Source organism: Piliocolobus tephrosceles, chromosome 21, assembly GCF_002776525.5.
Source record: "Piliocolobus tephrosceles isolate RC106 chromosome 21, ASM277652v3, whole genome shotgun sequence".
In the NCBI taxonomy this organism is placed as follows: Eukaryota; Metazoa; Chordata; class Mammalia; order Primates; family Cercopithecidae; genus Piliocolobus; species Piliocolobus tephrosceles.
In genome coordinates this window covers 37,172,647-37,199,993 of record NC_045454.1, presented here as the reverse complement: position 1 = coordinate 37,199,993, position 27,347 = coordinate 37,172,647, and the positions used below count along the sequence as shown (strand labels likewise).

Here is a 27,347-nt window from a genome sequence, read left to right as displayed (position 1 = left end):
GAAGGAAGGAAGGAAGGAAGGAAGGAAGGAAGGAAGGAAGGAAGGAAGGAAAGAGAGAGAGAGAAGTTCACTGCAGCCTCAAACTCCAGGGCCCAAGTAATTCTCCTACCTCAGTCTCCTGAGTAGCTGGGATGACAGGCACAGACCACCATGCCCAGCTAGTTTTTGTATCTTTTGTAGAGATGGGATCTTGCTATGCTGCCCAGGCTGGCCTCAAACTCCTGACCTCAAGTGATTCTTCCACCTCAGCCTCCCAAAGTGCTGGGATTACAGGCATGAGCCATTTTGCCTGACCTCCCTGAACTTTTGTATCAAAAGACAGTCATTTGCCCTATTGTAATTAATTCCATAATTGCAGTTATCGGTTGTCTCGCCGCACTGGGATGAGTCATGTCCACCACAGTGTTCCAAAAACTGGCACATGGTAGTAGATGCTTGATAAATGACTCTGGGTCTCATGACTGGGAGGTGGCTGGGATGCTGATGGGCCATTCTCTTTCCCCCACCCCGTCCTTAGAAGCCCCCAGTTGGAGAGGCTGAAGTGCAGGAGGGAAGCTCAGGCCTGAGCTATAAATGGCAGCCTCCAATTGCCTCATGCTCTAGAATACACAGCCTGAACAGCTGAGGCAGCGCTCCCAGCAGCCAGGAACCCCAAATGACCCTCCCAGCCCCGACCAGGCCTCCTGGGGTGTTCCCTGGAGCACATACCCAGACGTAAGTCCGTTACCAAGCCTGCAGAGGAGGGCACAAAAAAGATGCTGATGGGGTCATGGAGCTAGTCCTAACGCCATTCCTAGCCTGCTTCTCCCCTCCTCCGCATCAGACTCCACCTCCGAGGCTCCCTTCGCAAGAAACCGTACCAGGGACGAGGGTCTTCCCTACAAGGCCATGGAGCATGCAGACATCTCCTGCGGGAGGGATCTCTTTCAGAGGCCGGTGGTGTCAGGCCTGGAATTAGCCACACCACCTGCGACGAGGCTGGTCCCAGGGTCTCTGGGGACAGTGGGGGACAGCAGGGGTGCAGAGGACATCAGGACTGACCTCTGATGACTCAGCCTGAGAAAGTCAAGAGAATAAGAAATGGTGGGCATGGAGGCCTGGTTGTGGCGGAGCAGGGCGGGTGGAGTCTTAGGACGTCTCGCCAGCTCGGTCCTAGAGTCAACTGGGCCACTCACAAGCTGGGTGACTGTGGGTGAGCCACTCTGGGCCTCAGTTTTCCCACTTGTAGCACAGGAAGGGGCTCATAACCACAGCTCATTTCTGGAGTTTGTTGTAAAGGCAAAGGGGCCTCTATTGCAGCCGCCTCTCCTGGCTGCATGGCCTCTGACATGGAGGACCAGCCTCAACTTCCTCCTCTGTAAAAATGGGAATAAAAGGCCATGCACGGTGGCTCATGCCTGTAATCCCAGCACTTCGGGAGGCAGAGATGGGTGGATCATTTGACATCAGGAGTTGGAGTCCAGCCTGGCCAACATAGCAAAACCCCGTCTCTGCTAAAAATACAAAAATTTAGCCAGGCGTGGTGGCAGGCACCTGTAGTCCCAGCTACTCGGGAGGCTGAGACAGGAGAATCACTTGAACTCGGGAGGCAGAAGTTGCAGTGAGTCAAGACCATGACAGTGCACTCCAGCTTGGGCGACAGAGCAAGACTGTCTCCAAAAAACAAACGGGGGGAATAAAAACAGTCCCCTGGTTAGGGCTCAGGGAGAGTGAAGTAGGATCTGTGAGTCGTCTGCTGAGCTTAGTCCATGAATGACATTTCTTCATTATCCACCCAGGATCCTTTCATCGTGACCGACGTCCCTCCAGATGAAATTATTCTGGTCTGCTTTTGTCACAGGAGGAAACTGTTTGTAGCATGGGGGAGGGGTTGTATAAGGGGGGAGGATGAAAAATGGAGTTGGGGAGGGGTCTGAGCTGGACTCCCTTAATTCCAGAACACAGGGAGAAGTCAATGTCTTTAGTGCATGAAAGAAGTTCTAGAATGTTCTATGTGCTACCTTTTCGGCCCCTGCACCAACAGGGGTGAAGTTCTCACCATGACAAAGAGAAGGAAGCTGGCTTAATGGACAGTGAGGCAGCTGGGAGGGGACAGACGGGAGCTGAACACTCCTGGCCTGAACCCACAGTCCCCAGTGGCACTGACCACTACCCATCTCTCCCACGATCCTGTTTCCTCTACAGCCTTGGGCAGAAAACAAGGAGGCCTCCCTACCTCCACTTCATCCCACACAGGAGTCTTGATGCTGCCTGGGAGTCCAGGAGTCTGTCTAGGAATCCAGGAAGGCTTCCTTGAGGAGGAGTCATTGGATCTGGGCCTTGAAGGATAAACAGAAGTTCCTAGGCAGAGAAGTGTGTATGTGTGCGTGTGTGTGTATGCCTGTGTGTGTTTGTGTTCATTTTAACAAACACTTTCCCATCTTCTAGGGGCCAGGTGCTCAGAAAACCACAGACAAGACCCAGCCCCAGGCCTGCCCCAAAGCGGGTCACATCTCATAAATGATGCTCGAATAATAATAGTAACAGTTCCCACAAGCTGAGTGTGCACTGCTAGGGCACAGCACATAAGAGGAATTCAGTGCCTGAATGAATGAGCCAATAAATTAAACTTTCTCTTAAAAAAAAAAAAAAAACTTTCTTTTTGTTTTATTCTTTTAGCTCTACTCTCTAAGGAAGGAAAAAGCTTTCTGGAGTCAGCGAATCCTGCCCCAGATTGCTGTAGAGAAGGGAGGCATAGTAGGACCAAGAAGACGGATGGCACAAAGGCCTGGGGGTGAGAAAACTGGGGTACAGGGGTCCTGTAGGGAGTGAGTTGGGGGCAGAGTCTTAAGCGGGGAGCTGAGAGAGAAACAGGGACAGTCACCAAAAGAGAGACAGAGGCACAGCAGAAAGAGGTGGGAGAAATCCAGGAAGGCTCCCCGGGGGTGGTGGCAGGAAATGGGGTGCAGGCCTAATCCCTGATACTGGAGAGGCTGAACCCAAAGGGGAGGAGAAGGCTTTATGCTGGGCTGGAAGTCCAAAAGTCTGTCTAGGAATCCAGGATGGCTTCCTGAAGGAGGGGCCATCGGATCTGCGCCTTGAAAGATAAATAGACGTTTCCTAACATTTCCTAGGCAGAGAAAAGCGTGTGTGTGTAGGGGGAATTGCTCATTTTACTTAACAAGTACTTTCCCATTTTTGAGGGACCAGGTACTCAGGGGGCCACAGACAAGACCAAGGCAGAAAAGACAGGAGCCTCCCCACATCACAGCGCCGGGACTCCGCACCCACCCACAGCCCTCTTCATTCCTCCCAACGACAGATGGGGAAACTGAGGCAGCCCAGAGCAGCCCCCACCCTAGGTCCTGCCCGGGCAGCTTCTCCTGGGCCTGTGCCGTGCCCACACACCCACGCGGGACCTGTGTCACCAGGTTAAAAATGGAAACGGCTAGGATCTTTTTTTTTCTTCCTTTAAGAAAATCCTAGGTCCAAATAAGGCGAGGGCTGCCGGGAGCACGGTGAGCTGGCCAAGTCCTCCTGAGCGAGCGAGTGGCGGCTGGCCCGGCCGGCCTGGGCTTGGGCCTCCTCCAAGACTCGCCTGGCAGGAGGGCGGGGGCACCCTGGGAGGCTATAAGGCCTTCTCCTCCACCCTGCCAGGCTCACTCGGCCCCGCAGCCGCAGCCCCCACAGAGCCAGCCGCGCTCCCCACGCCCCCTGCGCCAGAGCCCAGCCATGGAGGCCATTAAGAAGAAAATGCAGATGCTCAAGTTGGACAAGGAGAATGCCATCGACCGCGCGGAGCAGGCCGAGGCGGATAAGAAAGCTGCCGAGGACAAGTGCAAGCAGGTGAGGTGCCCTCCACTGGGCTGCGCTGGGCTGCTGGGCGTCCTCTCTGTGCGGAAGGCCGGGGTCTGAAGCCCAGGTGGGGGTCGCAGACACCTGCCGGTGGGGAGGACAGTGAGCTGATGCTTTGGCCGAGGAAGAGCGAGAGGAGACCATTGCCTTCCTTGGATGGGGTCCTGTGCTGAAAGGGGGGTGACGATCAGACCCTTCCCCAGCAGGGCCAGGGCGAACAAAGGGAGTTTGACAGAGAGGTGGCGTGGGGAGTGAAAGAGTGAAAACGTTCATGAGAAAGGTAGAGGTGTTGTTTGAGCTGGGAGGTTGTGTACTAGAGAGGGTGGTTGGGGACATGTTGTGTGTATTTGCGTGTGTTTGAGTGTGTGTGTACGTGTGTGTGTCTGAGTGTGTGTACATGTGTACGTACGTGTGTGTGTTTGAGACGGAGTCTCGCTCTGTTGCCCAGGCTGGAGTGCAGTGGCCCAATCTCGGCTCACTGCAACCTCCACCTCCTGGGTTCAAACGATTCTCCTGCCTCAGCCTCATGAGTAGCTGAGATTACAGGCACCCACCACCATGCCCGGCTAATTTTGTATTTTTAGTAGAGACGGGATATCACCATGTTGGCCGGACTGGTCTCCAACTCCTGACCTCAAGTGATCTGCCCGCATCTGTCTCCCAAAGTGCTGGGATTACAGGCATGAGCCACTGCACCCGGCCATTTGTGTGTGTTTGAGCAATTCTGTGTGTGTGTGTGTGAGCATTTCTGTGTCTGTGTGTGTATCTGCATGTTTGGGCATTTGTATGTGTCTGTGTGTACATGTATTTGTGTATGTTTGAGCGTGTGTCTGTGTGTCTGCATGTCTCCATGTGTTTAAGCATTTTTTTTTTTTTTTGAGACAGAGTCTCGTTCTGTTGCCCGGGCTGGAGTGCAGTGGCTGGATCTCAGCTCACTGCAAGCTCCGCCTCCCGGGTTTACGCCATTCTCCTGCCTCAGCCTCCCGAGTAGCTGGGATTACAGGCGCCCGCCACCTCGCCCGGCTAGTTTTTGTTTTTGTATTTTTTAGTAGAGACGGGGTTTCACCGTGTTAGCCAGGATGGTCTCGATCTCCTGACCTCGTGATCCGCCCGTCTTGGCCTCCCAAATTGCTGGGATTACAGGCTTGAGCCACCACGCCCGGCCGTGTTTAAGCATTTCTGCATGTGTCTGTGTGTGTACACATATTTGTGTGTTTGAGCAATTCTCTGTGCGTGTATCTGTATGTGTTTAAGCATTTCTGTGCTTGTCTGTGTGCACACATATTTGTGTGTGTGTATGTGAGTTCTCTGTGTGTCTGTGTGTGTTTGAGCATTTCTGTGTGTGCACATGCGTTGTATGTGTCTGTTTTATGTGTCTGTCTGTACATGTGCGTATGTTTCAGCTGAAGAGAGTGCGGCGGGGTAAAGGTGACTGTGAGAACGAGTGTGTACTAGGAGAGTTGTGAGTGTGTGGGATGCTGCAAGCGGCTGTTGGAAAGTAGATGTGAAAGAGTGTGGGTGTGTTTGTGAGTCTGCGTGTAGATGGTGGGGGTCTGTGAGGGTAGTGGGAGAGGCTGACTGTGTGTGTGCTTGTGCAAATGCTGGCATGACAGTGATTGAAAGTACACGTTGATGTGGCTATGTTTGTGTTGGCATATGTGTATCAGGGTGATGGGTTTCTGCTGGCACGTCTGTGTGCGCAGGTGCACATGTTTGGATGTGTGTTTCTGTTTGTCTGTTGGTGACTGTATTTCTGTTGGGGTGTGTGTGCATGTTTAGATGAGTGTGTGTTTCTGTTGGTGTGTGGGGATGTGTATGGATGAGTGTGTGTTTCTGTTGGGGTGTGGGGATGAGTGTGTGTTTCTGTTGTTGGTGTGGATGAGTGTATTTCTATTGAGGTGCATATGGATGTGTGTTTCCATTGGTGTGTATGTGTATAAGTGTGTGTTTCTGTCGAGGTGTATGTATATGAGTGTGTTTCTTTTTTTTTTTTTGAGACGGAGTCTGGCTCTGTCGCCCAGGCTGGAGTGCAGTGGCCGGATCTCAGCTCACTGCAACCTCCGCCTCCCGGGTTTACGCCATTCTTCTGCCTCTGCCTCCCGAGTAGCTGGGACTACAGGCGCCCGCCACCTCGCCCGGCTAGCTTTTTGTATTTTTTAGTAGAGACGGGGTTTCACCGTGTTAGCCAGGATGGTCTCGATCTCCTGACCTCGTGATCCGCCCGTCTCGGCCTCCCAAAGTGCTGGGATTACAGGCTTGAGCCACCGCGCCCGGCCAATGAGTGTGTGTCTATTGGGCTGTGTGTGTGGATGACTGTGTGTTTCTGTCGGAGTGTGTGTGTCAGTGACTGTTTCTGCTGGCGTGTGCGTGTGGATGTGAGGGGGGCTGTGCAGACCTGGGTGTGCGTGTAGGTGACGCTATGCCCCTGAATCAGGAAGCCTCCACTGTGACAGGAGCCCAGTCTCATGGGCAGCTGCCCAGGAGAGTGGCAGGGTGCTCGTGTGTGTGGTGGGATCCCAGGACGGTGACCTGCTGCAGGGGTGACTGGGTGGGCTCTGGGGACTGGGATGGCAGTAGAGTTGACAGTAAGTCTGAGAATCTCAATATGTATGTGGGGTTGTCCCTGCCACAAGCCTGGAGGCTGGGGGAGATGGGCTGCCCATGGCAGACGGAGGACAGGGAGGCCATTTCTCATCTCCTGGCAGCCAAGAGCCCACACAGACCCAGAGCATTGGAGACAAGAGGCCTGGGAACCCTGGGAACGAGAGTGCATTGCAGTCCCAAGGCCGTGGCCATGGTTTGGAGCAGAGCGGACATGAGCAGTAGGTGGGAGGAAGGAAGGGAGTCCCCTCCCACAGAGCCATGTTCCCCACAAAGCTTATCCACACACCGAAGTCAACTGCCGAGCCCTGGGGAGTGTCCAGGTCTCCGATAAGCCCTGGGAGATGCCTGAGACCATGGCACCGAGTGCCCAGCCCCACCCAGGCTAGGAGCCAGGCCAGCCCAGCAGCTGAAGGCGAAAGCTCGGAGCTCAGACTGGCCATGTTTGAGTCATGGTTTAGTCGCTGGGTGTCCCGGACGACTGCCTGAGTGAGATATGGAAGTGACAGTAGGGCCTCCCTCGCCACCCCGTGACAGGATTAGAGGTGACTGTACAGGTGGAACCATTGGCCCGGTGCCTAGCTCAGAGTAAGCATTCAATAAATGTGGGTTGATTTCCTGCCCCACCCTACTTCCCCTTTGGGCCTCCCCAGCCCCCAGTGCCCTGGGGCTGCCCTAAAAGTCTGTGGCACATTCACTCAGGCTAAGCCCCACCTCAGTGTTCCCTGCCACAAGCTCTCTCCGCCTTCTCTGTGCCCCTCCCTGGCAAACACAGACATTCATCCTGTGCTGGGCCAGCTTCTAGCCATCATTTAGCCCTCACCATGAGGGACTTAGCCAGAGATTCAGAGAGAAACAAGTTTATGGCTCTAATTCCTACTAAGGTGTGAGTGGCTGTCTCCCAAGGCAGCCACAAGTTCAAAAGGGAAGGATCCGCAAAGCCTCCAGCCAGCTGCATGGCCAAGGAGGTGAGGACAGGTTCTTTTCATTATGTCTTTTTTGTCCTACAAAAATGCCCACTGGAGTAGACTTGGGCTCAAAGCAAGTCTCCACAGACTGGCTTTGAGGCAACGCTCCATAGACTAGCACATACTTTGTGTATGTCAGTCTTTAAATGTATTTTTATTTTTTAGAGATGAGGATCTCACTCTGTTGCCCAGGCTGTAGTGCAGTGGTGCAATCACAGCTCACTGCAATCTCAAACTCCCAGGCTCAAGTGATCCTCCCACCTCAGCCTCATTTTTCACAGATAGGGGTCTCACTCTGTTGCCCAGGCTGTAGTGCAGTGTGCAATCACAGTTCACTGCAGTCTCAAACTCCCAGGCTCAAGTGATCCTCCCACCTCACCCTCCCCAGTAGCTGGGACTATAGGTGCACGCCTCCACGCCCAGCTAGTTATTTTATTTTTTGTAGAAACAGCATCTCACTATGTTGCCCAGGCTAGTCTTGAACTCCTGGGCTCAAGTGATCCTTCTACCTCAACCTCCCAAAGTGCTGGGATCACAGACTTGAGCCACAGAGCCTGGTCTTTGTGACTCTCCTAGCTTCATGACTGAGGACACGTTCCTGCACATCTCTGGGCCCTCAGTGTCCTCATCTGTGAAATGGGAACACATGAGGCCTTCTGAAGTTCAGGTGTGGAACCCAAGTTCCCAGAATTCCCAAGCAGAAGCCAGAGCCCCATGGGAGCTGATGGCCAGTTCTACTGAGGAATAGAGGCACTTAGAGTGCCTGATGCTGCAGGAGGCCAGAGAGAGCGACTCTCGGGCTCTTGGGCCAGCCTGATCCCAGCAGCCAAGCACTGATTTCTGGCCCTGCTTCCCCAGTGTGGGAACAGGACAAAGAGGCCCAGCCTGGCCGCTTCCTGCCCACTCCCCTCCCAGGGCAGCAACATCCTCCACCACTGGCCTTTGACCCCACATCCTGCCTCAGCCCCGCCCCAAGGCCACATTTGCAGGGACTAAGGTAATCCTATAGCAGGCTGGGAAACTGAGGCTCACAGAGGGACAATGACGGGCACACGTCACCAAGCCCGGTTAATTTTTGTATTTTTAGTAAAGACGGGATTTCACCATGTTGCTCAGGCTGGTCTCGAACTCCTGACCTTGTGATCCACCCACCTTGACTTCCCAAAGTGCTGGGATTACAGGCATGAGCCACCGCGCCCAGCTCTCATTTATTTTTTATACTCACTGCCTGCCACTGAAGGGTTTGGGGCTGTGTCATCGATTCATCCCAAACACTTCCTACAGTGTTCTGATGCTGGGGCCCATCGTGGCCCCAGACCTGACCCCCAAGGAACTCCAAGCTGAGGGAGACAGACCGTGAATACCTCCAACTCAGAGGTCGGGGCCGGACCAGAGGGAGGGACAGAGGCTGGGAGGGCCGTAAGGGTGATGAAAGCTCTGCTCAGGGCAGCAGAGGAGGCCACCAGGGTTGGGGAGCCTTGGGACTGAGCACGGAGGGACAATAGAAGCCCTGCCAGTGAAAAGCAGAAAGTCATTCTTAACAGTGGGTCCAGCATGGTCTAGAAGTCGAGCAAACCAGCTTTGGAATCAGACTAACAAAGATTCAAATCCCCCATCTCTGTGGCATCAGGCAAGTCCCTTCCCCTTTCAGAGACTCAGTTTGCCCTTCTGTAGTATGGGGCTTCCCTGGGACAATATTTGTAACACGCCCTGGCCAGGCACAGTGGCTCACACCTGTAATCCCAGCACTTTGAGAGGCTGAGGTGGGCGGATCACCTGAGGTCAGGAGTTTGAGACCAGCCTGGCAAAACCCTGTCTCTACAAAAAATACAAAAATTAGCTGGGCTTGGTGGCATAAGCCTGTAATCCCAGCTACTAGGGAGGTTGAGGCAGGAGACTCACTTGAGTCTGGGAGGTGGAAGTTGCAGTGAGCCGAGATCACGCCACTACACTCCAGCCTGGGCAACAGAGCAAGACTCCGTCTCAAAAAATATATCAAAAAAAAATTGTAACATGCCCAATACATTCTAAATGCCAGATAGCCCCCTGCCGGCCTTATCTCCGTCCTCACCTGTTCGTGCCCAAACATTGCCCCCAAAAAAGTAGTCAAAACCCCAAACCAAACAAATAAAAAACCCCAAACCAGCCAGGTGGGGTGGCTCATGCCTGTTGTCTCAGCTACTCAGGAGGCTGAAATGGGAGGATCCCTTGAGTCCAGTAGTTCGAGACCAGCCTAGACAACATGGTGAGATCCTATCTCAAAAAAACAAAAACAAAACGAAACACCCAAACCACCTTCATACCCTGATGAGCTCAATGCTGTCAGATTTGCTCTCACTCTTCCTACATGTTAGGAGCGTCCTGTGCTGGGCACACAGTTGGCGCCTAATAAAGGCTGTGATCCACAGATCTGGAAGGAAGTCAGGTGGACAGTATAGATCAAGGTTGACCTATGAAACGTCTTTAAGGAAACTGGCTCATTTTCTCAGTCAAGGCAGAAGTTCAAAAGCAGCTGCCGGAATGCTCAGAGACCAGCATGTCAAGGTTTCTGTTCTGCAGATGGAGAAACCAAGGCCAGAAAAGGGGACGGGGGTGGCAGAGCTTGAATTTGGAGTCAGGCTTCCAGGCTCCCCACCTGGAGGTCAAGGTCACACCCTATAGACTCTGACCTTGCCCTGATCAGCTGGCCGCCCTGGGTTGGGCCCTGTCACCTCCCCATAGCTTGGGATGCTCCTGAGGACTTCAGACAGGATAGCCCTACTTGCTCTCTGTGGCATCTCAGTTAAAGACCCTTGCAGGTCACCTCAGTGACTTCAGCTGAACCCCCAGCTGCCAGCCTCCACCCCATCCTCCAGCTGACACCCAGCAGGCTGCAAGATGGGAAGCCTGGAGTTCACACTTCCCAGCTGCTCAGGAGGCTGAGGCGGGAGGATCACTTGAGCCCAGGAGGTCAAGGCTGTAGTAAGCTAAGATCACGCTACTGCACTCCAACCTGGGAGACACAGCAAGACCTTGTTAAAAAAAAAAAAAAAGGAAAAAAAGCACGCACACACACACATACGGAGCACCTGGTACATTGTGCACATCCACTCAGGAGTGAGCATGTAACCCAGATAGGATTCAGAGCTCGGTCTAGAAGCCACGGGCACAGCAGCTTTTTTTAACATACCCTCTTCAGGAAAAAAGAGAAGAGAAGCAAGTCAGAGAGGGAGGAATGGAAGCTGGCCTGGTGTGAGGAACAGGGCCAAGGGCTTTGTCTTTGTCAGCTCAGGCAGTTACAACAAAACACCACAGACTGGGTGGCTTCAATAATAGACATTTGTTGTTTACAGTCTGGAGGCTAGATGTCCAAGATCAAGATGCTGGCAGATTAAATGTCTGGTGAGGGCTCTCTAGCTAGCTTATAGACAGCCGCCTTCTTGCTGTGTCCCCACATTGGAAGAGGATAACTAGGTTCTGGTCTTTTCTCATAAGGGCCCTAATCCCATCGTGGCAGGTCAACCCTCATGACCTCACCCAAACCTCATCATCTTCCAAAGGCCCCATCACCAATTGCCATCACATGGAGATGAGGGCTTCAACATACGAATTGGAGAGGGGGCAGAAGCAAACATTCAGTTCGTAACAGGCTTATATTCAGAAGACCTGGGCTCAAACCCTGTGCTGTGTGACCTAGGGAAAGTCATTCCACCTCTCTGAGCCTCCTGCTGTGGGGAGGAAGCAGGAGAACGAAGCTGGGCTCAGTGGGGGCTGCCTGCCCACCCTGGGAGCAGGAACAAGATCAGTGTCAAACCATCTGAAGCAAAAGTCAGATCCAAGCCAGGTGTGGTGACTCACACCTGCAATCCCAGCAATTTGGGAGGCCAAGGCGGGCAGATCACTTGAGGTCAGGAGTTTGAGACCAGCCTGGCCAATATTGTGAAACCCCATCTCTACTGAAAATACAAAAACCAGCCAGGCGTGCTGGTATGTACCTGTAATACCAGCTACCAGGGAGGCTGAGGCAGGAGAATCACTTGAACCCAGGAGGCGGAGGTTGCAGTGAGCTGAGATCGTGCCACTGCACTCCAGCCTGGGCAACAGAGCAAGACTCTCCAAAAAAAAAATAGCAAAGAAAGTCAAATCCAGGCATGAGCTGGATATAATCACTCTAATCCAGAGAGTTGGGGGCCCAGGGAAGGAGCTGCAGCCTGGAGGTGACAGGAAAGACTTCTTGAGCCAACTCTAGACCGGTGTGGCAGGGGGTGACAAAGATAGATAGGTGATGGGGTCTGTGGTTTGTATCCCATAGACCTGAGCTTCTCAGACTAGGACTGGTGGGAGAATGGGGGCAGACTCTTGGGATAAACAGAGGACTGAAAATTTAGGGAAAGTAGGGGACATTTTTATTAAAATGAACATGGCCTATATGCAAAAATTTTAAAGATTTAACCCGAGTCTTCAAAGAAAGTGATCCTGTAGGGGCGAGTCTCTTCTAGCCAAGCCTCCAAAGCCCAGAAAAGAGGCACTAGGTCTGAGCCCTTCAGCCCTGCAGAGTATTTTGGTAAGACAGTCTAAGAACCACTGCCTTGGGCCATAGGGAGCCATAGCAGGTTCTAGGCAGAAAGAGGGCAGGCGTATTTGTTAGAAAGTTTCTCTGACCCCGTGTTGGGGTCAGAACCAGAGGGAGAAAGGCTGGGGACAGGGATGGGAGGGGGAATCCAGGCACGGAGAATGAGACTCTGCTTCACTCCAGATTACGGTGAGGCTACACCCCTGAAACTGGAATGTGTATTTCTGGAAAACATTAGGGGTCTTCAGTTTCCCAAAAACTGCTATCGATCTCCCTAGAGTACTGGGGGTCCCAATAAGGCTAAAACAGCTGGTCCTCAGGACGAATGTGAAAATCCTACTATCAAGTAGCTTGAATGGCCTGGTGCCTGCTATTGTAACCCCTGTTTTACAGATGAGGAAACTGAGGCCCAGAGAGAGAGACGAAGGACTCTTGTGAATATTGGGGGCGGGACCACCCCTGCACCTCGGGGACGTGCCCGCCCCCAGGCTGACCCGTTCCCCGCTCTGTCGTCCCCAGGTGGAGGATGAGCTGACGCACCTCCAGAAGAAACTAAAAGGGACAGAGGACGAGCTGGATAAATATTCCGAGGACTTGAAGGACGCGCAGGAGAAGTTGGAGCTCACGGAGAAGAAAGCCTCCGACGTACGTGTGCAGCGATGCGGGAGCCTGCGGCGGGGCCGGGCCGGAGCCTTGGGGACGGGCGGGCGGGGAGAGCCGCAGGGGGAGGAGGAAGAGGAGGAGGAGAAGGCGGCGCCTCCCAGCGCTTTCTCCAAATAAGTCCCGAAAAGGGGCACTTTCCAGCAGCTGTGGCCAGCGGTGCCGACGTCAGGCCCTCCCCCAGCGGTGCTGACGTCGGCAGCCCGGCCAGGTGACCTCATCGCCCCGACGGCAGCCGGCCCGGGGGGCGGGGAGAGTCGGGGGCGGCCCCCGCGCAGGCAAAGGCTTGGGGGGCCGGGGCGCGGCCGTGCAGCTCTCGCCGGAGCGGAGTCCAGCCGAGCGCCCGCCGCTGCCCGTGCGCCTCTGCGCCTCCGCGCCATGGCCGGCCTCAACTCCCTGGAGGCGGTGAAACGCAAGATCCAGGCCCTGCAGCAGCAGGCGGACGAGGCGGAAGACCGCGCGCAGGGCCTGCAGCGGGAGCTGGACGGCGAGCGCGAGCGGCGCGAGAAAGTGAGCGCCCCGGCCCCGGGCCCCGCGCCCGCAGCCTCCTCCCCCGCGCGCCCTCTTTTCTTCCCGGCTTCCCGCGCTGCCCGCCCGCGCGCAGTCCTCGGGCCTCCTTTTTACGCCCTCGGACGCCGATCGCAGACCCACATCCCTGCGCTCGCAACCAGAACCCCCTTCTTCCTCCGCCGTCCTCCTTCCTGGGCCTGGGACAGGGGAGGGGGCGCCGCCTCCGGGTCGGGCGGAGCCGGCTGAGCGGGAAATGGGGGGATGGGGTGGAGGGAGTGCGCGATCTCCGAGTGGAGAAGTGGAGCGGCGGGAGGGGGCGCTTCGTGCAGGCTCCGACTCGGGGCTGGCTCCGGGGTCCCAGGCCGAGGGGAACCCGCTACCGGGCTTGTGGGCGGGAAGTGAGGATGGAAACGTGGAGCTTCCATTGTCTGGGATTTGACCGGCCGACAGGGATTTCGACGGGGGTCCGGGGATATGGGGAGGGGATCGCACTTTCTCGCCTCTTTCGCGGCTTTGTGGCTCCTCCTTGGACTTCCCTGACCGTTCCCAGGGGCGCGGCGGCGACGTGTCTTCTCCAGGCGGCGAGGGGGTGGGATGGGGGGTGGCGGAAGTTCAGCCCCGAGCCGCCCGCCTTTCTCTCTCCAGCTGGTTCCTGCGGGAACCGGGGCGGCGGGACCCTGCCTTCCTCCAGAAGGCTCCGGGAACGCAAGCGCGGGGCCCTGGACCCAGGGTCGTTTGAGACTCGCGCCTCCGCCGCGAGTCTCGGGCTGCGCCCGAGATAGACAATGGGTCTGATGAAGGAGGGATTTTCACCATCCCCTCTGCATCATCCCCCTGGCTGCCCCTTGGGACAATGGTGGCACCGCCAGGGGCTGGGGACAGATTTGGATTCTGGTCCCATCTCTTGCCACCCACCAGCTGCATGACTTGGTATTTACTCTCTAGGAGCTGTTTCCCCATCTGTGAGTAGGACTGATAAGAATCCCGACCCCCAGAGTAGCAGGGAGGGTCCCAGGAGTGAAATCTCAGGCGTGGAACCTGGCGCTTTGTAAATGCTCAACTGTGTTTTGTTTTTTGTTTTTTTGTTTTGTTTCTGAGACAGTCTCACTCTGTCGCCCAGGCTGGAGTGCAGTGCCGCGATCTCGGCTCACTGCAACCTCTTCCTCCCGAGTTAAAGCGATTCTCCTGCCTCAACCTCCCGAGTAGCTAGGATTACAGGCGCCTGCCACCACACCCAGCTACTTTTTTGTATTTTTAGTAGAGGCGATGTTTCACCATGCTGGCCAGGCTGGTCTCGAACTCCTGACCTCGTGATCTGCCCACCTTGGCCTCCCAAAGTGCTGGGATTAAGAGTGTGAGCCACCGCGCCCGGCCTCAATTGTGTTTTCTCTGCCCTGGGAAGAGTTCATAGACAAACGGAGGCAGGGGAGCTGACTCACTGGTCAAGCGAGGTTTGCATTCCATGGGTTTTCTGTGCAGTTATGGGAGCATGATGGAAGGCTCCAAAATGGAGGTTGAGCAGGGTCTTATAGAATAAGTTTGCTGGGACCAGAGACGGGTGTGCACAGACTCAGAAGCAAGAAAGTTGTATGGTGGGGGATGGAGATGCGGGTAGAGGTTGAAGCCCAAGAGCCCTGAAAGCTAAGTGTTGAGGCTTAGGGTGGGGACCCTAGAGGGGCAAAAGACGCCCGGCCAGATGGAATTGGTGGTGTGAATTGCCAGCTCTGGAAAGAGCCCAGATAGGGGCTGCAGCATGGTCCTGGTTGAAGCCTCTATTCCTGTAAGGGCTGCTTTGGCCCAAAGAGGCCTTAGAAACCCAAACCCGGTGTAATCCTCAATCGGTAGCCGGTCTGGCCTCTTTCTCACACTTAACCGACACAGCTCTCGCTCTGATCTCATCCCAAGTCATCTCGCTGGAGGACAATTAACTCGGCTTCAAAATGGCCCTCAGCCTCGAGCCAAGACTTAGGAGCAGGACCGTCTAGTTGGGAGGGAAGCTGTTTTTGGAGAGTTGAAGACTTATTGAAAAAGTTCAAAAAGTTCTTGAAAAAGCAAAGGATACTTCTCTCGGTCTGGGAGAGGAAAAACCTCTCCCAGGGCAAAAGGAACTAAGACCAGGGGTGGGTTAAAAAAAAAAAAAAAAAACCCTTTCACTCTTGTAGGATAAGCCAGGAGCCGGCGTGTGGTAGACTTCTGGGCCTGTTTCCCGACAGCTGGTTTCGTTTAGATTTTTGTGTGATTAACTGACATCTTCCTGTTCCTTTGCCACATGTATCTAGCAAGCCTCTTTTACCTTATAAGGGAAATCCTTTGTAGCGTGTGGAAGGCTTTGATTGCAGGAAGGGGTGGAACCCAAAATGACTCGGCAGTGACTAGCAGTTTTTCAAAAATATATATGTATGCATGTACAGATACGCGTGTATCTCCCAACTCCAGACAGTTGAAAATCTGCCAAAAGCATTGTTTGCCAGGATTCAGAATTTCCCACGTAAGGGTTACTCACTTCTTAAAAGACAACTCATGAATCAAGCACCTCTGTTTGATCTTTAAAATCAATTCCTCGACTACTAATAGCTACGCAGTTGTTTGTTTGTTTGTTTGTTTGTTTGTTTGTTTGTTTTTGGTGGGTGATGAAAATGTCCTGGAATTCAATAATGGTGTTGGTTGCAGAGCTTTTTTGCAACATCAGTTCCTGGCTCAGTGACTGAAGGTGGTAGGAGGAGTTAAGATCTATGCAATTAAAAAGAATGAAAGGCACCCATTCATGGGAAGGCCTGAGTGACGTTTCTTAAGACAGTTTCATCGGTGGTTTTCACAATTCCCTGCCTTTGGTGTTTCAGAGGACGCTGCAATATGAAACACCCCCGTCTGCCTCTAGGAATCTGAGGCTAAGAGACCTTCCTGACTCTACTTGTGTTTTTCAGCCACGTTAGCCTCATTCTATTCGTGCCCTCCCCCCGCCACTCCCCCACCCCTGCCACCCGAATGAACTCAGGGCAGGAGAGGGAGTGGCTTTCCTAGTAATTTTTGTTTTTTTGAGACAGAGTCTTGCTCTGTTGCCCAGGCTGGAGTGCAGTGGCACGATCTCGGCTCACTGCAGCCTCCATCTCCTGGGTTCAAGCGGTTCTCCTGCCTCAGCCTCCCAAGTAGCTGGGATTACAGGCTCCCGCTACCACACCGAATAATTTTTTTTTTTTTTGTAGTTTTAGTAGAGACGTGGTTTCACCATGTTGGCCAGGCTGGTCTCCAACTCCTGACCTCATGTGATCCACCCGCCTTGGCCTCCCAAAGTGCTAGAACTACGGATGTGAGCCACCACGCCCGGCCTTCCTAATAATTGTGATAGCCTTCCCCAGTTCAGGGATTCTTCATGTGTCCTGATAGGAAAAAGCTAGTGTGGCTTCCCTTTTCCTCTCGGTGGAGGCCCATTTGACCCGTTCTCAATATTCCTTCCAAAGAGCGGGCATTGCTGGAAAACTCGCCAGGCCCTGAAGCCCTGGCAGGACCTAGGGGACAGGTTCTGACAAGGAAGAGCCCTGGGTGGGTCTTAAGAGGCCGTTCATTTCTTACCAATTCTGAGTCACTGAACAAAACCACTTCCCCCAGTGGGGCCCCTTGGTTTCCTCACCTGTAAAATGGGTGCAATGTGTGAGGATGAAAACCTTGGCAATAAGAGATGCCTTTCTCTGGCACATCCCACCTGCTGAGGCTAAGCAGTGCCACGTCCTGGAGTTACAGCCTCAAGGCAGTCCTGTAACTAATCAGGCTTTGGGATGGAGACCGCCAGGATGATGAAGCAACCTTCCCAACACCACGTGGCTATGAAAATGACAAAACGTGTCCAGGTGCAGTGGCTCATACCTGTAATCCCAGCACTTTGGGAGACCAAGGAGGGTGGATCACATGAGGCCAGGAGTTTGAGACCAGCCTGGCCAACAAGACGAAATCCTGTCTCTACTAAAAATACAAAAATCAGCCAGACGTGGTGGTGGATGCCTGTAATCCCAGCTACTCAGGAGGCTGAGGCAGGAGGATTGCTTGAACCAGGGAGGCGGAGGTTGCAGTGAGCCGAGATCATGCCATTGCACTCCAGCCTGGGTGACAATGCGAGACTCCATCTCGAAAAAAAATTGAAAAGAAGGCTGGGCATGGTGGCTCTCGCCTGTAATCCCAGAACTGCTGAGGCAGTTGGATCACGAGGTCAGGAGTTCAAGATGAGCCTGGCTAAGATGGTGAAACCCCGTCTCTACTAAATATACAAAAAAATTAGCCAGGCGTGGTGGCAGGTGCCTGTAATCCCAGCTACTCCGGAGGCTGAGGCAGAGAATTGCTTAAACCTGGAGGGGAGGAGGTTGCAGTGAGCCGAGATTGCACCACTGCACTCCAGCCTAGGTGACAGAGCGACACTGTCTCAGTTAAAAAAAAAAAAAAATTAAAAAGAAAATGACAAAGCAGGGATTCCAACCCAGCACTTTCTGGCCCTGGAGTTCCTGCTTTAATGCTTCCCATTGTACTTCCTTCCTTGTAGGTAAAAACCCCTTGAAAAGCCAATAACACTATTGGGGTATGTCTTCCTTGCCTGCAACCAAGTTTTCTTTCCCTTTTGGTATCTTTTTGTCCTGCCATCTCTCAGCCAGGCTGATTGAAGGATGGAATTCCAACAAGGCTGCCCGATCTCGTCCTACCTTGGTAATTGCATGGCCAGCATTTAACTGAGGGCTCCATAGTCTTGCATTTATCTTGCCGTTCAGTTGAATGGGAGCGGAACTCACGGGACACAGTGAGCCAGGTCACTGATGGCCTTGCTTTCTAGGAATCTCACAGTGAGCCGTGGAACTCTCTATGTGGTAACACTGTGTGCCTCTTTCAGAGAAGAGCCTATCTTAGATCTTAGCCTAACGTTGGGTCTATTGTGTTGCTGGAGAGGCCAGCACTGACATTCATCTCAAAGCACATGTGCTATGTTTGCCTCTTGTGTTGACTCAACTACCCATCATCTTGTACTGGGACACTTGCCCTTTTTTTTTTTTCTGGAGATGGAGTCTTGCTCTGTCACCAGGCTGGAGTACAGTGGCGCGATCTCGGTTCCTGGCAACCTCCACCACCCGGATGCAAGCGATTCTCCTGCCTCAGCCTCTCGAGCATCTGGGACTACAGGCACATGCCACCACGCTCAGCTAATTTTTCTGTTTTAAGTAGAGACAGGATTTCACCACTGTTGGCCAGAATGGTCTCGATCTCTTGACCTCGTGATACACCCGCCTCGGCCTCCCAAAGTGCTGGGATTACAGGCGTGAGCCACCGCGCCTGGCGATGCTCACCTTTTGCTATTGAGTGGTGGATGTTTTTCCCGGACATTTTCCGGGAAGATCATACTGAAATTTTGGTATGAGTGTAAATTCCCTATGGCCTGGTCTCCTGGGTGGGCTTTGATGGGGAAAATCGGGTTAACAGAGGGCAGGACATGGGAGAGGCTCCCACTGGTGGCTGGCCTGATACTTCTTAACATGGCTGCACCTGACCTCCCCAGGCTGAAGGTGATGTGGCCGCCCTCAACCGACGCATCCAGCTCGTTGAGGAGGAGTTGGACAGGGCTCAGGAACGACTGGCCACGGCCCTGCAGAAGCTGGAGGAGGCGGAAAAGGCTGCAGATGAGAGCGAGAGGTAAGGACACTTTGAATCCGGTGGCATCCATGTTTGCTTTTGGAAAATGGGGATCGTGCTGCTGACCTCGCAGAGCTGGTGTGATAGTAAACAAGGTCACGGGGACATGCATGTGTTCACAAAGAGAGGCATGACAGCACTTTGTAAACCGTCACTCTGAGGGGTAGAGATGTTTATCCTTGGCCAGGCGCGGTGGTTCACGCCTGTAATCCCACCACTTTGGGAGGCCGAGGCGGGCGGATCACCTGAGGTTGGGAGTTCGAGACCAGCCTGGCCATCATGGTGAAACCCCGTCTTTCCTAAAAGTACAAAAAAATTAGCCAGGCGTGGTGGCACCTATAATCCCAGCTACTCAGGAGGCTGAGGCAAGAGAATCACTTGAACCCAGGAGGCAGATGCTGCAGTGAGCCAAGATCGTGCCATTGCACTCCAGCCTGGGCAACAAGAACGAAACTCCATCTCAAAATAAAGTGGGCGGTGTTTGTTGTTATGGTAACCATGAAAAGAAACTTCCCACAGACAGAAAGGCAAACAGAATGGGCAGATGTGAGACGGCAAGTATGACAGTCCAGGGTGGTCGGTTTGCAAAGTGCTGCTTCTTGTATTTTCTCTGAAAGCCACGGTGCCTCTTCTCAGTGTTCTCTAGATACCAAATTTCAGGGTAGGCCAGATGCAGTGATTCCTGCCTGTGCACCCAGCACTTTGGGAAGCGGAGGCGGGCAAACCGCCTGAGCTAAGGAGTTCGAGACCAACTGGGGCAACCTGGTGAGACCCTGTCTCTACAAAAAATACAAAAATTAGCCAGGTGTGGTGGTGCATGCCTGTACTCCCGGCTACTCAAGAGGCTGAGGTGGGAGGATCACTTAAGCCCAAGAGTTTGAAGCTGCAATGAGGCAAGATCGTGCCACTGCACTCCAGCCTCAGTGACACAGTGAGATTCTATCTCAAAAAAAAAATTCAGAGTACCGTGGAAAGGAAGAAAGGAAACTTGGAATGCATAGGTGATCTGCATAGGTGATTGGTAGCAGAGTTGTCAGGTAGGCTTCAGACTTTTGGACGATGACAGCTATTTCAGGGATAGTTGCAAACCAGCATGGTTAATGTACTTGAAACTGACCATGGGCCGGGTGCGGTGGTTCACGCCTGTAATCCCAGCACTTTGCGAGGCCGAGGTGGGTGGATCACCTGAGGTCAGGAGTTCGAGACCAGCCTGGCCAACGTGGTGAAACCCATCTCTACTAAAAATACACAAATTAGCGGGGCGTGGTGGCAGGCACCTGTAATCCCAACTACTCGGGAGGCTAAGGCAAGATCCCCCAGCTTGAACCCAGGAGGCAGAGGTTGCAGTGAGCCGAGATCGCACCACTGCACTCCAGCCTGGGTGACAGAGTGAGACTCCATCTCAAAAAAAAAAAAAAGAAAGAAAGAAACTGTTCCTCGCCCCTCCATGGCATCTGTGCTGCATCCCAGCCACCAGTAGGGTGCCTTCTCCTCGGGAGCCGGATCATTCTCTGGCACGCCTTAGCACAGGCTCTCTGGAAGACTGAGGGTAGATTGTGTAATTCACAGAAGCAGCAGCCTCTGTGTGATGGAAAAGGAGTTCCTTGTGTGGCGATGGTGTGGGCCCAACCAGTGACCATCGCGTCTGCCCCTCACTTACACCGGAGTTCTCACTTGAGCCAGCCACCATGCTTTTGCAGTATAAACGCCTCCCAAAGATTCATTTCTTTTTTTTTTTTTTTTTTCTTTTTTTTGACACAGGGTCTCACTCTGTCACCCAGGCTAGAATGCAGTGGTGCGATCACAGCTCACTGCAGCCTCAATGTCCTGGGCTCAAGTGATCCTCCTGCCACAGCCTCCAGTGCTCCAGAGTAAAGCTGGGACTACAGGCACATGCCATCACGCCTGGCTAATTTAAGATGCATTTCTGATTCTGCTGTTGTGACCACTAACCAGAGATTAGAAACCAGCTAGGGAATCTTGGAGATCGCATGTTGCCCAAGCTGGAAATTTCTTCCCAAGTAGCGGAACAGCCAGGGCAGAGGGAACAGACGCCACTGCAGACTCCGCTTCAGCCACTGAATTGAGGGAGAGAGGGGCAGCTCGGGCAGCCACAGGACAGAGGAAGGATCCAGTCACAAGGGCTCCTGGCTGTGCCTGTGGCCTGAGTTAGCTGCTGTTCACAGTCAGACCAGCCTGGCTGGATGCTGACGTTGAAGGCTCCCATATTGGCAAACCAAGAGAGGCTGCAAAGGCCAGTCTATTGTTTGTACCATGTCCCCAGAGGCTTTTGGTGACACCCCTGTTAGAGACTGCTGTGTCTCAGTAGAAAGAATTCTATACTTGAAGCTGGGGGATCTAGAGTCAGCTTCTTCCACTGGCACTTTCTATGGATTCTTGGGCAAGTCACTTTGATCTCTTGGGTGTTACAAGGGGTTTGGGAACAATAAATATCCCAGCAAGCTTGCTCACATGCTGAGGGTGAGACCTCGTACAGATCGGGGAGGGTGTTTTGAGACTTAGCTGAGAATGGGTGATACCCCATATGGACATATTTATTGGACAGCAAGAAGCATATGGTCTCTGTGCTGAGTAGGAATGATACATAGCAATGACACGTTACCCCAGGCTGGCCTCTTCTTTTCTTTTCTTTTTTTAAATACACAAGGTCTTGGCAGGGTGCGGTGGCTCACGCCTGTAATCCCATCACTTTGGGAGGCGGGTGGCTCGCTTGAGCCCGGGAGTTTGAGACCAGCCTGGACAACATAGTGAGACCCCATCTCTACAAAAAAATATTAAAAGTTAGCCAGGCATGGTAGTGCATGCTGGTAGTCCCAGCCACTCAAGGGGCTGAGGTGAGAGAATCACCTGATCCCAGGAAGTCAAGGCTGCAATGAGCTATGACTACACCACTACACTCCAGCCTGGGCAACAGAGTAAGAACCTGTCTCAAAGAAAAATAAAATAAAATACACGGCATCTTGCTCTGTCACCCAGGCTGGAGTGCAGTGGTGCAATCACAACTCACCGGAACCTTGAACTCCTAGGCTCAAGTGATCCTCCTACCTCAGCAACATAGCAAAACCCCCACCTCCACAAAAAAAATTATTTTTAGTTTAACCGAGTGCGATGGTGCACACCTATCGTCCCAGCTACTCAGGAGGCTGAGGCAACAGGATCGCTTGAGCCTGGGAGGACAAGGCTGCTGTGAGTTCTCAGGGCACCACTGCACTCCAGCCTGGGCAACAGAGTGAGATGCCATCAGTCAAAAGAAAAAGAAAGGGGGCACTGACTCTGGAGTCAGACTGCCAAGGGCTACACCCCAGCTTCTAACACTTACCAGCTCTGTAACCTTAAGGTACTTAACCTCTCTTTACTCCTCGGTTGTTTCATTTGTAAAATGTGGATAATGCACCTGCTCCATAGGGCAGTTGTGAAAGTAAAGGCACTTAGAAAAGTGCCTGCTAGTCAGTAAAGATGAAGGGAGGCTGTGCGCGGTGGCTCACACCTGTAATCCCAGCATTCTGGGAGGCCAAGGCGGGCAGATCACTTGAGGTCAGGAGTTCGAGACCAGCCTGGCCAACATGGTGAAACCACCCCCTCTACTAAAAATATAAGTTAGTCGGGCATGGTGATGCATGCCTGTAGTCCCAGCTACTCTGGAGGCTGAGACAGGAGAATCGCTTGAACCTGGGAGATGGAGGCTGCAGTGAGCTGAGATCACACTACTGCACTCCAGCCTGGGTGACAGAGCGAGACTTCATCTCACAAAAAAAAAAAAAACAAGATGAAGGAAATGTGTGCACAGAGTTTTCATCTTCACACTATGTTACAGTGCTTAGTAGATTTAGAGACTCAATTAGATGAGAGATGGCACCACGGTGGTGTCTCACGCCTGTAATCCCAATGCTTTGGAAGGCCAAGGCAGGCAGTAGGATCACTTGAGCCCAGGCGTTTGCAACCAGCCTGGACAACATAGTGAGACCCCCATCTCTGCAAAAAAATTTTTAAAAAAGATAGGCGGGGCACGGTGGCTCACTCCTGTAATCCTGGCACTTTGGGAGGCCGAGGTGGGCGGGTCATTTGAGGTCAGGAGTTTGAGACCAGCCTGACCAACATGGTGAAACTCCGTCTCTACTAAAAATACAAAAATTAGCCAGACGTGGTGATGGGTACCTGTAATTCCAGCTACTCAGGAGGCTGAGGCAGGAGAATCGCTTGAACCCAGGAGTCGGAGGTTGCAGTGAGCTGAGATCGTGCCACTGCACTCCAACCTGGACAACAGAACGAGACTCTGTCTCAAAAAAAAAAAAAAAAGATAGATAAGACGAGGGTGGAGGGGTGTGAGTGAACGGCAGTCCTGATGAGATTGCTCCTTGCAGAGGAATGAAGGTGATAGAAAACCGGGCCATGAAGGATGAGGAGAAGATGGAAATTCAGGAGATGCAGCTCAAAGAGGCCAAGCACATTGCGGAAGAGGCTGACCGCAAATACGAGGAGGTGAGTGAGGCTGACAGATGGCGCAGCAGCAGGAAGTGGGAGGAAATGCATCTGCTGAGATAGGGAGGACGCCGGGGCCAACGAAAGGAAGTTCTTGGTTAGGTCAGCTGTCCTCCTGCGTGAACATATGTTTGTCCAGAGACAGCCACTTGGCTAGGAAGCTATCTCCCACGATGCCAGAAAGTCCGGCGGACGCTTGTCTCATGTAATGGGAAAACCGAATGATCAGCTCACTTGTATCGTTAGCTGGGAGTTTTGGCACAGTTGGGCAAAAATGGAGGATTGTGGTCCCAAGCCGTGGAGTTTCAGACCATGCAAGCTCAGGCCCTCCTTTGCCTCCCTCGATGGCTCGGCTTTTCCTTCCCGCCTCTTGTCTGCCTCACTCCTCAGGCCTGAGGAAGAGAAACAGGATTCCCTCCAGGCCCCAGGATAGCTCTTTCAGTTGAAGCGCCAGCAAAAGGCCAGGCGTGGTGGCTCGTACCTGTAACCCCAGCACTTCGACCCAGGCGGGAGCATCACCTGAGGCCAGGAGTTTGAGACCAGCCTGGGCAACATAGCGAGACCCCATTTCTAAAAAATGATAATAATAATAATTAGCTGGGCGTGGTGGCATGCACCTGTGGTCCCCGCTACTTGGGAGGCTGAGGCAGGAGGATCGCTTGAGCCTGGGAAATCAAGGCTGCAGTGAGCTCCGACCATGCCACTGCTCTCCAGCCTTGGAGACAGAGCATGATCCTGTGTCAAAAACATAAAAAAGAGCTGGGCATGTAGCTCATGCCGGTAATCCCAGCAATTTGGGAGGTCGAGGCAGGCAGATCACCTGAGGTCAGGAGTTCATGACCAGTCTGGCCGACATGGTGAAATCCCGTCTCTACAAAAAATACAAAAATTAGCCAGGGGTGTGGTGCACGCCTGTAAGCCCAGCTATTTGGGAGACTGAGACAGGAGAATCACTTGAACCCAGGAGGCGGAGGTTGCTGTGAGTCAAGATTGCTCCACTGTATTTCAGCCTGGGTGATACAGCAAGACTCTGTCTCAAAAAAATAAGAAAGAGGCGGGGGGTGGTGGCTCATGCCTGTAATCCCAGCACTCTGGGAGGCTGAGGCAGGTGGATCACGAGGTCAGGAATTCAAGACCAACCTGGCCAATATGGTAAAACCCCGTCTCTACTGAAAATACAAAAATTAGCTGGGCATGGTGGCACGTGCCTGTAGTCCCAGCTACTTGGAAGGCTGAGGCAGGAGAATCGCTGGAACCCAGGAGGTGAGGTTGCAGTGAGTCGAGATTGTGCCACTGCACTCCAGCCTGGGCAGCAGAGGGAGACTGTCCCAAAAAAAAAAAAAGAAACACCAGAAAAACCCATGTTGCAGCTGGTCTGGGGGTCTGGGTGGGGCATCACTGGGGACTATCTGCAGTGGGTGGGAGAAGACACAGCTGGTGGGGATCGGGCTCAGCTGGGCCTTTCTGTCTCTGCAGGTAGCTCGTAAGCTGGTCATCCTGGAGGGTGAGCTGGAGAGGGCAGAGGAGCGTGCGGAGGTGTCTGAACTGTGAGTGGCAGAACAGGACTGAGCGAGGCTGGCTCAGTTCCTGGGAAGGAGTGGGAGGGAGCTGGCTGTGTTAGGAATTGGCTCTGACCGGGGCCTCTGCTGAAGTGGATGGGTGTCAGGGGCTCATGGCTCATCCTTTCTTTCTCTTGGTTTCCATGACAAAGAGAGGTGGTGACTTGTTCTTACTGCCATGGGAAGCGCTGCCCACGTGTTGACTCTTTCTGCAAAGATATGAGGAAATAGGAGTGAGACAGGAGGCAGCAGGGAAGCCCAGAAGTCCCAGAGAGGATATATCAGGGGGCTGTGCCGTCTTAACAGAACACTGACCTGCTCCAGAAGGCAGGCTTCCCCCCAAACTCCCCCGTCAGTATGTAAATGCTTTGCTCCTACTGTCAGTGTTTGGCTGTGACACATTCCTGGGGGGAAGGTGAGAAGCTTAACCAGAATCTCATAAGCACTGAAAAACAAAACGCCTGTCCTCTTGGCCCCGGGTAAGGAATTCAGCCCCACAGAGCATCCTGGAATGCTGAGAGAGATCTGGTTTCACAAATCCACTCCGGGCTTCCTTCCCGGAGTGTCCCATGCAAACTCTCATTGCTGTCTGCCTGCCTCCTGCCCTCGGTCCCATTCTTACACCTTCCGGAGTCGGCCTCATCAATCATAGATTTCACAAGTCCTTGTAGCCTCACCCTTGGCAGAAGACCAGAAGTGCTTTCCAAGCCCTCCAAATACTCCTCGGGCGCGCCTCGCCTCTGCCTGGTATGATAAGGCTTTGATAAGCCCATAGTATGGTACTACAGAAAAATCCATTAACATTTTCCCCCCACATTCCTTCTGGGGCCTGCCCCAGGGCTGTGTAGGTTTCTCCTTTTGAAAATTTATTGTAGGGGCGATTGCTATATTGCCGGCTGTAAGGGAAGATAAGACATAAAAATCCTTTGTCTGTGCAGAAAATGTGGTGACCTGGAAGAAGAACTCAAGAATGTTACTAACAACCTGAAATCTCTGGAGGCTGCGTCAGAAAAGGTTGGTGGTTGGCTTGAGCTGGAGGGTGGCTTGCTTGACTTTGTTCTTTTCTTTCCCCCGAGGGATACAGGAGCCTATCAGGGTATTGGGAATCTGACTTTTCTTTAACAATAGCATAGGTGCCTGGCAGCCAGGGATTTTCCCCTACAGAAAGAGCTGGATTTCTCCTGCACATTCTTGGTCCCCTTCCATGGGGTCTGAGCACCATCTTTGATCTCCATCTCAGGAGGATAGAGATAGAACATGAGGCTCCTCTTAGCGAGATCTGAGCATAGTCGTATAAATACAGAGTCTCCCTCTCACCTGATTCCCCTGGTTCCTCCAGAAATACCATCTCAAAGGTATAGCAATGATCAGAGGTGGAATTGGGCTTTTTAGGTTGAAACAGCACCCAAAGCAGTCGCTACGTGGCAGCTACATCGGGAACAAAGGACATACTTCCATGGCCGAACCCCACTGAATTCCCCAGCCTCTTCTCTTCCTCATTCTTGCTCCTGCTTTTGCAGTTTCACAGGCATTCTTTGTTCTCCCATCACCTCCACTCCCCCGCTTCTTTTCTTTTTTGAGACAGAGTCTCGCTCTGTTGCCCAGGCTGGAATTCAGTGGCACGATGGTAGTTCATTGCAGCCTTGAACTCCTGGGCTCAAGCCATCCTCCCACCACAGCCACCACCTGCTATTCACTCAGCTGGGTGTGGCTTTCCTTTCGCTTGATAAACCCCTATTCAGCCTTTTTTTTTTTTTTTTTTTTTTGAGACAGGCTCTCATTCTTGTCACCCAGGCTGGAGTGAAGTGGCATGATCTCGGCTCACTGCAGCCTTTGACCCCTGAGTTCAAGCAATTCTCCTACCTCAGCCTCCCGAGTAGCTGGGATTACAGGCGTGGATCACCACGCCCAGCTAATTTTTATAGTTTTTGGTAGACACAAGATTTCACCATGTTGGCCAGGCTGGTCTCGAACTCCTGATCTCAAGTGATCTGCCTGCCTCGGCCTTCCAAAGTGCTGGGATTACAGGCATGACCCATTGCACCCGGCCTAAAGATGAGATCTTGCTCTGTTGCCCAGGTTGGAGTGTAGTGGCGTGATCATAGCTCACTGCAGGCCTTAAACTCCTGGGCTTAAATAATCCTATCACCTCAGCTTTCTGAGTAGCTAGGACTTGCAGGCATGTGCCACTACTCCAATACTGTATTTTTTTTTCTTTTGTAGAGTGCAGTCTATGTTGCCCAGGCTGATCTTAAACTCCTGACTTCAAGTGATCCTCCCACCTCAGCCTCCCAAAGTGCTGGGATTACAGGTGTGAGCCACCGTGCCTGGCTAATTTTTCTAATTTTGTGGTAGAGACGAGGTTTCATCATATATTGGCCAGGCTGGTCTTGAACTCCTGGCCTCAAGTGATCCTCCCACCTCGGCCTCCCAAAGCGCTGGGATTACCGGCGTGGGCCGCCGAGCCTGGCCTCCTATTCATCCTTTGTGCTTCTGCTT

The 27,347-nt window shown here is 53.0% G+C and overlaps 1 protein-coding gene and 1 long non-coding RNA gene across 6 annotated transcripts in view; both read left to right on the top strand.

Moving 5' to 3' along the window:
• The first annotated feature begins 2,003 nt into the window (after nt 1-2,003).
• Nucleotides 2,004-2,617, top strand: LOC111534616. The gene is made up of 3 exons (XR_002729146.1): nt 2,004-2,072; nt 2,185-2,352; nt 2,428-2,617. It is a non-coding gene; the product is annotated as an uncharacterized LOC111534616 (long non-coding RNA).
• Nucleotides 2,618-3,711: 1,094 nt separating this feature from the next.
• TPM4 (tropomyosin 4) overlaps nt 3,712-27,347 on the top strand; it is a 35,725-nt gene continuing 12,089 nt past the window's right edge. For 2 of the 5 annotated variants that reach the window (XM_023229673.2, XM_023229675.2), the window contains exons 1-5: nt 12,735-13,125; nt 18,656-18,789; nt 23,172-23,289; nt 24,766-24,836; nt 25,787-25,862. In XM_023229673.2, coding sequence (XP_023085441.1) covers nt 12,994-13,125; nt 18,656-18,789; nt 23,172-23,289; nt 24,766-24,836; nt 25,787-25,862 — 531 coding nt within the window. In that variant the 5' untranslated portion in view covers nt 12,735-12,993. Of the gene's footprint in view, nt 3,826-12,474; nt 12,601-12,734; nt 13,126-16,396; nt 16,971-17,676; nt 17,815-18,655; nt 18,790-23,171; nt 23,290-24,765; nt 24,837-25,786; nt 25,863-27,347 lie in introns of those variants that run through there. The other 3 variants (XM_026456918.1, XM_023229674.3, XM_031934752.1) reach the window with 3 other exon arrangements.